This window comes from Zootermopsis nevadensis, unplaced genomic scaffold (genome assembly GCF_977971745.1).
Source record: "Zootermopsis nevadensis isolate Lab colony 2312 unplaced genomic scaffold, Znev_1.0 Znev_ptg000009l, whole genome shotgun sequence".
Taxonomy (NCBI): domain Eukaryota; kingdom Metazoa; phylum Arthropoda; class Insecta; order Blattodea; family Termopsidae; genus Zootermopsis; species Zootermopsis nevadensis.
Genome location: NW_028259141.1, coordinates 8,259,544 through 8,271,758, shown reverse-complemented (window position 1 = coordinate 8,271,758; position 12,215 = coordinate 8,259,544). Strand labels below are relative to the sequence as shown.

Sequence of the window (12,215 nt, the reverse complement as noted above, 5' to 3'; positions counted from 1 at the left end):
AGATATAAACAGGTATATTAACTCAGTTTGAAACAAATATATTTTACATATGAAAACATTAAACTTAAAGTTTGCTTAAATGAGGATGAGACATGTCTTCTTCTTTTTAGATTTTAAAGGAAATGCTTACACATATTAACTATATAGCTTCTTGTGCCTTTAGGTTAGCACATTGGACAAGCGGCCTCGCTGTGTGAAGAGCGACTCCTCTCAGTTTATGTTGTCACTCTCCCTGCGCAGTCGGTATGCTGGTGAAGTAAATGGCATGTTGATAGAACTGGAGGTGAATAATCAGGGAGAGAAGGGCAGTCTGATAGAGACACTGATCCAAGATGTGATGAAAGCTTGTCGTAGTAAGGACAACGTTGCACACAGAGCAGCTTTATGGAGGGCAACAGCAATGTTGGTAAATACACCAGGTATTTGACAGTTCCAGTTCTGGTTTTGTTTTCTTATTCTTCAAATGTTTTTTTGAATTCCGTATGTTGCTCAACTGTCGCACATTTGGATATTTTTTCTTGTTAGCAGAATATTGCAACAGGTTTAAATAATAATATTGCTTTCAAAATGAATATAACTGATTACATAATTAATTATGTCTTAATTTCCTTGCTAGGTGTGTATCGTAGCCTGCTGCATGTAGTAGCATGGTCACAGGTTGAGCTTTTCACGGAGCCTGCTATGACAACAGCCATCGAGTGTTGGCAGTGGTTGGTCACTGCAAGACCTGATCTGGAGCTGCGGTTCCTGCAAGAGATGTTTTCTGCTTGGCAGGTAAGAAATACTGTGAGTTGTATAAATCTATATAGTTAATTTAATTTTCTAATGGTTAAATTAAGCAACCAAAGAAAGTGTGAGCTATGAACACGTTAACAATCCAATGTAAATCTTTTACCAACAAACTAACACTGGGGAGCAGTGTCGTTGAGGAACTGGTAGTAAGCTTGGCTACTAAACTCGGGTATTGAAATAATTCCCCACCTTTAATGGAATTAGGTTTACTGTGCTTAGCAACCAAGATTGTGTTGCAGTGGCTGTTCACTTGTAACATCTTTATCACAGCTGCGTGTTTTCTTCCTCATTTGTCTACTCAGGTATATTTCCAAGAACTGTCAAGTAAAGTAAATTATTGCTTTTTGTTGTTTCAGTGTTCCATTGATAAAAAGTTGGGCCTTTTCTCAGATGAAGGAGTGGAAGTGAGTCCTTTGGCTGCTTATGAAGGTTGCAAATTGGAACCAAGTCCAACATTTGTGAAACCTCATGACATTTGGGTGCAGGTAATCTTTAAAAATAGGAGGCTAATCTTTATTACTGTGTTTGCGTCTTATGCGCAACTGGCAAAGTTCTTAGTAATGATTGTTTGGGTTAGTGGATGGAAAGTCTCCATACTCTTGTTTCTTCTCATAGTCTTTCCTTTTAAATTTATTGCCAGCTGTTCAATCCCTTCATATCTTTTTATACTTGGTTTAATCATTTTGCTGTGTCATCTCATGGTTCTCTTGTTTAAATTTTAATGCTATGCCATTCTGGTATCCTTGTTCTATCCATTCGGTTTAAATATCGAGATAATTGTCGTTTCTTTTCAAATTCTATTAATGAATTTGAATTCCAGTTTTATCTCTAAAGATTTAATTTATAAGTCCATCCCTTCTTGTTTTTCCCTCAGTATGTGTATGAAATGTTTTCTTTACTACACTTTACATAACTTACATTATTGTATTGCTATTTTCAGTACATTTCAGAACTGGTAGAGACAGCCAAATACTGCAGCCAAGAAAAAGTAGAGATGCTGGCGACGTTGCTCCATCGGTCATTACCAATGGTTGTTGGGACCAAAGAAGGGCATCAGAATCGTCACATAGCTGCTGTCAGTGTTAGGTTCAGGTTAGATATGTGTGAATATGATTTCTGTAATTGATAGATTTGGAGCCAGAATTTGTTCTCCTCATTTATTTTGTGCTGTCATTTCCATTTTTGTTTGTCATAATTCTATATTAATTTTTGTTTTCAGTGAGTATTTTCTTTGTTTTTAAGGTTGCTAGCTTGTGGCTTATCTCTTCTCCAAGGAGATGTCTTGCCACGCTCTCTGAGTAAGAATGTTCTTCGGGAACGAATCTATTGCAACTGTCTAGACTACTTCTGCTCTCCACCAAGGTGTCCTACTCAACGTGGGGCTGAATTACGGGAAGATATCTTGGTTCTTGTTCGGTTTTGGCAGACCATGCATTCTGATAAGAAATACTTGAAAGCCAGTGTTGTCGGAGGTGAGTTATGTCTCTCGTGGTGTTGTTATTGGTCTAGGTTGATTAGCTTACAACCATGACTTTAGTTTTTCAGTTCATTGTGTTCTTTACTTACCTTGATATATGTTATCTCATTAAATGGTGTATAACCTAGAATTGAGCCACATGTACTGACATGCAAAATTTAAACAAATTAATGTTGCATCAGTTATTTGAGATTTCTGCCATCAACACAAACATAGTGAAGTATGGGCACTGATACAGAAACAGTGAAGTGAATAAATGTTGTTTTTCTGTAGGAGATGAAGTATATCAAATAATTTATCCATAGCTTTTGATGTGTGTAGAATGTTTGAGAAATGCTGCATTGTTTAAATGTCAGATAACAGATATTTTTGTCTCGTGTTGGATATAAGGACTTACGTTGCACTAAACTGCTAATGTGAAGTTCACTGCATCTGATTCTTAAAGTTCCATGAGTTTAGGACAATTTTAATCCTTTTTAAATTACAAGAGAGTTTGCTCTATACATACACACAGAAAATGCAAGAACTAAATCCCTCTGTAAGTGTAATGTGTATGTGATAAAACTGTGTTGCATAGCATCTCTTATGAAAAGCAGCTCTTCCTCATTTACAGAATTGCAATCAATGGCAAATGATGGGATAGTATCTTTAAATAGGCTACAACTCTGTTCTTTCATGTTCTCTATTAATTCATCATTTGTAGATTGCCCATTTTAGCATTTTATTCTATGAATCTGAAAATGCACAATTAAATGAACATGACTCTAATTGAGGTGCTTCATATATGTGATACAGAGATCTGTGTTTTGCCTTTTTTTAGATTTTGACCTGTATGGACCACATTCCTCCTTCTCTTCCATGCAGTCTGATCTCCGCTCCACTTCAGGAGAATTTGCTCGTCCCACTACTGGATGGATTAACACAGTTCCTCTTTCATCAAGCAGTAACACACTGTCTAAGCGGTCGGCTCGCAGCAAGCGTATTGTCAATGCAGATGTGTTTGTTAAGGACTATATCAAGAAGAGAAACCTTATTCTGGATTTGCTGGTAAGTTTTGGACACGATACAGTAAACAAATTTTGAATTTGTTAGGTTTTGGAGATTTACTAATTGTATGTTTGAATGGTATTTTACCTTAAATAATCTCAGACCTCTTGGGCTAGCAGAAGGTGAAATTGTTCAAACTGATGAAACAAGCATGTTGTAATCAATGTCTGTGATCAAAGTTCAGTGGGTCGTGTATTATTGTAAAGTGTTGTGTGTGCGTGTGTATGCTCTTGTGTGCATTCATGTATGCATATGCGAGTGATTATATCCTTTACTTCATACTCTCTTATAGTTTTCATTCATATTAAAGAATGTAACAGATTGACATTGTAGAAATGGGTAGTAAGTGATAAGAATAGCACATACATAAAATATTAAGATTAAAAGTGACCATTCAGAAATATAAAAAATATGGAGGTAGCAACAATTTCACAGAGAAGCAGGTGCATAGTCTGCTATTGTTAAAAGTGTGGAAATGTATTTGAATACAAAATGATGTAGGATGCTTAGTGTTATTAGTGCGCTTGTATATACAGTTTCATTAACACTAGATTGAAAAGTCTCTCATCAAATAAGAGTTTAACATTGTCTTGTGCATTTATTTCTTGTGTCTGCCCTGTATTCATGATCTTTACCTTATGTAATGGGATCATTGTTCATGTCATCAAAAATATAAATTTTTGAGTAGGAGTTATCTTAGTTTCAGACAGGAAATTTTACTGTTTAGGCTGTTGAAATAGAATTCTTATTAATATGGCACAACCCAATGGGGCGCACCGAGTTGCAAGTACCAGGGGAAGACAACATTGCTGCATGGCGAGCAAAGACAGTCACAGAACGAGGGTTGCGAGATAATGCTCGTCTTGCCTGGGATATAAGCCCTGTACTTGCAGTTTTCTTGCCAATGAGGTAAGTTTCTTACTCTACAAATTTAAATATGATTTTTTTAACGTTTGAAGTGGGAAGATTATGAGCCCAATATTGTAAAAATATAAACAAGTTTTGACAACTTTGTGAACATGAACAGAAAAGTGTGTTTGATTTGAATTCTTGGATGCACATGAAACAGCAAATTCTGTTTATCTGACATCTGTCTCTTGCATGATTAGTCATTGCAAGAATGAATTTAATTTGGAGTAATAGAAAAATCTAGATGGAAGCCTGTTGGTTGGTAGGGCAGAAAAATATTCTTTGAAGGTTTACACCATGCAAAATGTGACTCAAGTAGGGAGTTCCCTCCCCGTGATATGGTGTTCATACCGTTTCATTAAAACTTCTTCATTTGTTGAGGGGGACTGGCATACATATACAGATATGATGATACAAAATTCTACAGTTCTTTATAAAATTAAAATGGACTAAAAGACTGACTTCTTAATTTAAAGGTTGAAGAATTCTGAGAGCATCATTCAAGAGGTGTCGAGACAAGTACGACTGAATCCAATTGCAGTTTCACATGTACCACAAGCTCTTCCATATCTTGTTACTACAAGCACTCTGCTGAATGATGCTCATGAGGTAAGTACTTCACTGATTCATTGGATGTCATTTTTTGTTTGATATTGGTACTGTCACTGGCTTTGCTTCTGGGAAGTTCATTCACTGAATCTTGATCCAGTTCTTACGACTACATTTTTAAACTTTATACTCCTGTTCTCATATTTGGTATGAGATATTAGTATCAGTGATGTAGATTTAAAGCTTATGAAAAAGTAAAATAAAATGAATAAAATTAAAGCAATACAATTTTTGTAGCTTGTTATATATAAATTATTTATAGCAGTGTTACAGACATATTTTTCATTGTCTATACATGTTATAAAAGTAAAGCTGCCCCACTGTACACTATGTAGGCACTTGGGGGGGAGGGAGGTGATATAGGTCCTACTCATTCTTAACCTTGGCATTAGATAGGGGTGAATGGTCAGGAGCACACCCCAGCCACGCTTTACCCCTGGGAAAGGACCCCGGTCTGGATGCAGAAGCTAGAGGAAAAATCCTCTGTCCCTGTCTGGGTTCAAACCCCGGTCATCCAGTCTGTAGCCAGTCCCTATACTGACTGGGCTACCCCAGCATCCTGTCCAGCTAGTAGCCCAATGACTGTACTGACAAAGTTATATGTAACTTTATATTTAAGGTACAAAAATTGGATCTAACACTTTTGTTCTATTCCAGTTGGTGTACATGCTAACCTGGGCTCCTGTATCACCAATTCATGCACTGGCATACTTCTCTCGCCAGTTCCCACCTCATCCAATCACAGCTCAGTATGCTGTCAGAGTTCTAAGTAGCTACCCTGCCGATGCTGTTCTGTTCTACATACCACAGCTGGTGCAGGCTGTCAGGCATGATACAGTAAGAATTGTAACTCGACTTGTTACTGATTTGAGATGTGAGAAGTGGAGGTACAGATGTAACAGTTCTAGCCATGACTACACACGAGCTGTGCTACACTTCTTCATCTTTTGAATGTTGTGTTCTTCTGAAGAAGAGAACTCATTTCCATCCAGAAGCATTTGATGTACAAACTTCATTGTGATATGAATTTTTAACTCACACTTATCAGGTTACTGAAGTAGCATAATCTGACTTTTGTGAGATATTTATGGAAACTTTTAGCGGCACAGTAACACTTCTTTGTCTCATTCCAAGGGTAAAATTTGTGTCTGAGTCTATATTGTAGAATTATTCATTGGATCTTCCATTGTTCATTTCTGTCCATCATGTTCAGTGTAGTAAGAGAAAAAAAAATATTAACTTCTTAGTTCATGTTCTATTTATTTTTGATGTTTTTAAGTGGGAGGGTGTACATACTTGTATGTTAAAGTTAATAACAGTTTATTTATCTGTAGATGGGATATGTTACCGAATTCATCAAGTACGTTGCCCGCAAGTCACAGGTTGTTGGTCACCAACTGATCTGGAACATGCGCACTAACATGTACATTGATGAAGAAATGCAGCAAAAAGATGGTGAGTTTTTGCTTTGGATAATAAATTATCACAACTCAATTATAAAAAATAATTGTTGATTAAATATTTACATTTGTAATGGCCTAACATGAAATGTGTTACTTAACTACTCTCCATTCACCAGTGTTACTTATATTTGTGGTTTATTCAGTAAATCTCCTGAATGTGAAGCAGGAATGCTAACCACTCGCTGAAGAATTTGGTCAGTGGCAATATCACTAGTGTTCTGCAGTAACAAAACATTTCTTAGTTTACTGTGTGGTAAAAGAATAATCATAGACTGTTTTTAGTTGAGACTCAGCACACTTATGCTCCAGTTCACATTCCCCCTCCTTATGACGTCCCCACACGTCAGTATATATTGTATCTAGTTCAATTGATTAATTGTGAGAGCTTTCATTACACTTCTAGTTGCATACCTTGTACAATTTATGAGTGTAATTCTGACTTCATTAAAAAATTGTAAATGTATTTGGTATTAAGATTTCCGTCTTCTGGGTTGTTGCGCTGTGTAGTCTGGTCGACGTTAACCAACGTTTCAGAGGTCATATTGCCTCACTGAATGAACTCATCGCCCTGATGACGGAGGCAGTATGACCTCTGAAACGTTGGTTAACATCAATCAGACTACACAGCGCAACAACCCAGAAGACGGAAATCTTCATACTCACCGCTGTGAGAACCTCAAGTCTTACGTATTTGGTATTGTCTTAATTATGAAACAGAAATTTCTTAAGACAGATTTCTGGAGATTTATATTTGATATTTTCTTTTCTTACTTCCAGCTTCTGTGTATGACATTTTGGAGTCATTGATAAAATCCATTGTGTCATCTCTGTCTGGACCGGCAAAGCAGTTCTATGAACGAGAATTTGAGTTTTTTAGTAAAATTACTAATATTTCGGGTGAAATTCGACCATACCCAAAAGGTAAGTACTGCAACAGCAGTTTGTTTTTAGGAACATAAAAATTATTATTATTCTCGAGTTGTAACACATTGTATTTGGTAGGTCCTGAACGAAAGCGAGCTTGCCTGGAAGCACTCAGCAAAATTCAGGTTCAGGAAGGTTGCTATCTGCCCTCCAACCCTGAAGCAATGGTTGTAGACATTGACTACAAAAGTGGAACACCAATGCAGAGGTTAGTTGATATCGTTATTGTAATTCTGTTACTGCAGATTGTTGACACCATTTTATGTTTCTAGAATAGCAGTTATTGTCTTATTTAAAGAGGTATGTAATGTAAAAACATTGGCCATTTCATACAGCTGAATGTATTCAATGGAATGTAACTTACTGGATGTGGCCATGATTTCTTGTTACGAAACTCAAGGACAGATGACCGGTTTTGTGCTGCATTAATGCCGGTAATATATTCACAGTGCAGCAAAAGCACCTTACCTGGCGAGATTCCGCGTACGTCGCTGTGGTATCAATGAGCTGGAGAATGTGGCAATGGCTGTGTCTTTCCAGCAATCATCACAGTCACAGCAATTTAGCAACAAGGATTCTGTTTCTTCTAACATGAAGCATGAGATGTGGCAAGCTGCAATCTTCAAAGTAAGTGCATAAACCAGCTTACATTTTTTCCTGACAGTAGAATGGTACTTGCATTGTGCATTATTAAATTGTAAAGAAATGGATAGCAATTCAAAGAATTGCATAAGGTAGCTGAATGCTTAATCTAGTGATAGAACATAAAATTATGTGCTCAAAGTTTGTCCTAAAATCGACTCTTTTTTTTTTGTCTTTTCACAGCACGTTACAAGAGTTGATCAAACATGCCTGTCTAAGCCACATCTATCAGTCAGATGCTCCTATATTCACTATTTCAGAAATTCCACATGGTTAATACATCATTCGTTGAAACCCATACAATTACAAAACTTTCTGTCTTAAAAATCTTTCCATACTTGCTAAAATGCGCTGATGGCTTCAAATAAACACATTAGCCTATGCATGATTTATTTAAATAATTAACGTTGCACCTCTGTACATACACAGCTGTCTAACCTACCTTTGTCTTAACGACATACCAAGGTCGAGTAATTAACTATAACATGGTTCTTCTAAGAAGAAATTTCAAGTAGATTGCAGGTTTATTTGATTTAAAAATTGAGCTGCTCCTGGAAATTTTTCTTGTTCCTTGTTAAAATTTAAGATTGAGCGTATTTCTCCCAAGTAAAAATTTATTAACCCTGTTTCTCAGCTACAGGCCTATTCATAATTATCTCGTACAAGATTTGTTTTTGAATATTTGTCCTTTATAACTGTTTATTGTGTATTCTGAAGTTATGGAAGAGATAAAATATTACCGAATGTAAACTTTTTAAATATATTAGGTGAAATGCAGTTTGTGTTCGTGTTACTCTCCTTTAGGTTGGAGATGACGTGCGCCAGGACATGCTAGCATTGCAAGTGATAGGGATTTTCAAGAACATTTTTCAGCAAGTCGGATTGGATCTGTATCTGTTTCCGTACAGAGTGGTTGCGACTGCACCTGGGGTAAGTGCAGGTAATAGAAATGTGGGGATAAGAGAAAATGGAGTGCAACGACCCAGAAGACAGCCATCTCCATGGTTTATATTGAAGTAATCTCTACTGTTATTGTAATATTTAGGCCTTAGAAAAGATTGTAAATAGTAAATAGTAATGCATTGCAGTTGATACAGCTTAACTGAAACAAAAATAAATTAGCAGAATGTTATGTAGACTATGGTCCTGTTGTTATTTGTGATCTCTTTCTGAACTGTTAATAGTTGTTCAAGCCTTTGAAGCATAAAATAATTTTTGCGATACAGTTTTCTGTTGGTTGATCATGAAACCCTGTGGATTTTTATCAGATATTTTATAATTTAGACATTCCAATGATGGTGGTTTTATATATAAAACATTGTCCAGCAGATAAGAAACTGTAATTTACCAGTGATATCATAATAAAATCCTTACCCCTGAAAAGGATTACGTTTCTCAATTGTGAATTTTTTTCAGTGCGGTGTCATAGAATGTGTCCCAAATGCCAAGTCCCGTGACCAACTTGGGCGTCAGACAGACATCGGAATGTATGAATACTTCATCAAAAAATATGGCGATGAGTCAACCAAGGAATTCCAGGTGAATGTATTAGTGTTAATTGAAATATATTTATGTTTAACGATTATTAACTGCACTGAAGAAATTAAGGCAGCCATCCAGTAGTTATTCTTGTTATGTTGTGTTATTGACTTTGTACTAACAGATTTATACTTCTTGCTGCTTTTGTTGCCGTTTAGGTGGTAGGAGTTTAAAAATAGTCCAAATATTATTTTTGTATTTGGTTTACAAAACTAGAGTGAAGTTTATCAGATTTAATGTTGAAAAAGCTATGAAGTTTTTACATAATTTGTGGTTATTTTAAAATTAATTTCTTTCTGAATTGTCTTTTAACCTATTTCTAACCTAATCTTACAGTAAAAATGAACATCGCATTACAGTCCATAGTATTCCAACTTTATATTCAGGATTATATGACACTGTATAACCTATGCAGTTAATACAATATAATTAAATAACCAGTAAACAGTTCTACAGTGGTTGAGGTTCGACGGTGTTAAAATATCACGAAACGAGCTGCTTAGTTTTGTTCCACAGTGAGATGTCAGAAGACTCGAAACGCACGGCCATGTTCCTTGTCTGGTTTCTGGATTTGAAATTCTGCCGATGTGCTCATCTGCTACTCATACGTTACTGTTTCAGAATGCACGTCGAAATTTTATAATCTCGATGGCTGCGTATAGTGTGATCGGATTTTTGCTTCAAATAAAGGACCGACACAACGGAAATATAATGTTGGACGTGGAAGGCCATATTATACACATAGGTAAGAATATATTATGTATTTGGGTGAGGCATGTATCTGAATTGGAGACACGACAGGTGTACAAAATTTTGGTTGAGAATCCTGAAGGGAAGGGAACTAGGTGCAAATGGGAGGATAAAATTAGAACGAGTTGGAGGGAGCGGATTGGGTTCATCTGACTTGGGCTCTTGTGAATACAGTAACGAACCTTTTGATTCCATAAAAGGCAGGGAAGTTATCCTGAGTATCCATCGATTTTGTTTGTATCTGTTCCAGATTTTGGCTTTATGTTTGAAAGTTCCCCTGGAGGAAATCTGGGTTTTGAACCAGATATTAAACTCACAGATGAGATGGTAATGGTGATGGGTGGTAAAATGGAGGCCCCAACATTTCGTTGGTTTATGGAACTGTGCGTACAAGCGTACTTAGCCGTAAGGTAAGTTTTTGTTAAACTAGAAACAAATGCCGTATATTTACGTAGTAATTTATAAGAATAAAACAACATGGTGAGGTACAATTCCTCTTTGCCAATGTGGACGAGGGTTCGGCCCGTCACAAGGCCTCTACCTGTACACAGGACAGCACAACACAGAAAAACATCCATGCCTTGAGTGGGATTCGAACCCACGGTCCCAGCGACTAAGCAGCACAAGGCCCACGCCTCAGACTGCACGGCCACTGCGGACCCCGATTGGTTGCTTGGTGGGCCAGAACTGACTGGTATTGTATGGTTTATGAATGAAGAGAAATCGTGTTTTCCTGAAAGAAAATGTTTGATTTTATGCAAAATATTCCTAAGATTGGTCTCTTGAAATCGGATAGCGTATTCTAGTGGCTTGCTAGGTACGTTCGTATTTATGTCGTATTGTTTTAGGCCGTACCAGGAGGCCATCGTATCATTAGTGTCGCTGATGCTGGACACGGGTCTGCCATGCTTCCGTGGGCAGACCATCAAACTTCTGACGGCGCGGTTTGCACCCCAAGCCAGCAACAAGGAGGCTGCGGCTTACATCGTGTCGATTATTCGAAACTCCTGCTTCAACTTCCGTACACGAACCTACGATATGATCCAGTATTATCAAAATCAGATTCCATATTAAGAAATATTGTGAATGGTTTTGACTCCTTTTCCATATTCCTCTTATAAAATGTGTTTAGTAAAAATTGTTCTGCAATGTATATATTGTAATAATTTAAAAAGTAGCTGTCGGCTGTAATCTGAGACAGTTATGTTGCATAACTCGACTCAGTACACAAAGATAATGAAGGTGGTTGAAAACTAATGATTTATTTTATTCCATTGAGTATTTTCTTTCCATTTGTAATTTCTTATAGTAAAAATTACAGGGAGTCGGCGAATACAAGCAATAGAACAGGATAAACATGACTGTTTTCTTTTTTAATACGTTTGTTTGCCATTTCGTAGAAATGTAATAAATCTTTTTCTCCTCCTCCTCCTCCTCTCCTCTCCCATCCATATTCAGTCCATGGCCTCCTCAATTCTCCTCTTCTGTTAGGTCCGTCTGTCCGAGGCTTTGATTGAGGTTTCGAAACATCTTCCTTTTTACGGTGCAAGGTGTAATAAATCCAGACCGTATTTTTAATAACGTGAAATATGCTCCACTGTATAGTTGATTTAGTGCCTGAATTAGTCAGTGCATAAGTAAGAAAATGTCACCTCTGTTTGTTCTTGTTCTAAGGTTCATTTTAGTGGTTGTACAGTCACTGACTAAATTACCTAAACCTCTTAACATTGCCATTATGAAAAATCCAGAGAATGTGATTTACCAGAACAATTGTAATAAATCTTGCTGCAGAATTACATCAAATTACCCAATTTTCCTAGTGCAGTTTGCCTACTTCCTTTGGAGTCGTAGACTGCGTTTCAATACCTAAGCTTGTAGAATGGTATGATTGTAGTTCATATTCTAGAATGTCACCGACACATTTTGAATTTATTGGTGACTAGACCTAACAAGAATATGAAATTTTGTTTGAGCAAGTAACATGCAGATTACGTAGCAGTCGTCATATGCAAAAAGTCTTACTCAAGTTTTATTCGGCCACGACTTTTAAAGCTGACGAGACG

The 12,215-nt window shown here is 36.8% G+C and overlaps 1 protein-coding gene across 4 annotated transcripts in view; it reads left to right on the top strand.

The window, feature by feature from the left end:
* Pi4KIIIalpha (phosphatidylinositol 4-kinase III alpha) overlaps positions 1 to 11,508 on the top strand; it is a 31,003-nt gene extending 19,495 nt beyond the window's left edge. For all 4 annotated transcript variants that reach the window (XM_087345935.1, XM_087345932.1, XM_087345934.1 and 1 more), the window contains 18 exons: positions 164 to 419; positions 617 to 774; positions 1,149 to 1,277; positions 1,733 to 1,884; positions 2,035 to 2,264; positions 3,090 to 3,316; positions 4,044 to 4,225; positions 4,702 to 4,834; positions 5,492 to 5,671; positions 6,169 to 6,289; positions 7,075 to 7,218; positions 7,300 to 7,429; positions 7,671 to 7,848; positions 8,668 to 8,793; positions 9,280 to 9,402; positions 10,024 to 10,147; positions 10,403 to 10,562; positions 11,001 to 11,508. In XM_087345935.1, the coding sequence (XP_087202061.1) occupies positions 164 to 419; positions 617 to 774; positions 1,149 to 1,277; positions 1,733 to 1,884; positions 2,035 to 2,264; positions 3,090 to 3,316; positions 4,044 to 4,225; positions 4,702 to 4,834; positions 5,492 to 5,671; positions 6,169 to 6,289; positions 7,075 to 7,218; positions 7,300 to 7,429; positions 7,671 to 7,848; positions 8,668 to 8,793; positions 9,280 to 9,402; positions 10,024 to 10,147; positions 10,403 to 10,562; positions 11,001 to 11,226 (2,979 nt within the window). In that variant the 3' untranslated portion in view covers positions 11,227 to 11,508. The remainder of the gene's footprint in view (positions 1 to 163; positions 420 to 616; positions 775 to 1,148; positions 1,278 to 1,732; positions 1,885 to 2,034; positions 2,265 to 3,089; positions 3,317 to 4,043; positions 4,226 to 4,701; positions 4,835 to 5,491; positions 5,672 to 6,168; positions 6,290 to 7,074; positions 7,219 to 7,299; positions 7,430 to 7,670; positions 7,849 to 8,667; positions 8,794 to 9,279; positions 9,403 to 10,023; positions 10,148 to 10,402; positions 10,563 to 11,000) is intronic.
* The last annotated feature ends 707 nt before the right edge of the window (positions 11,509 to 12,215 follow it).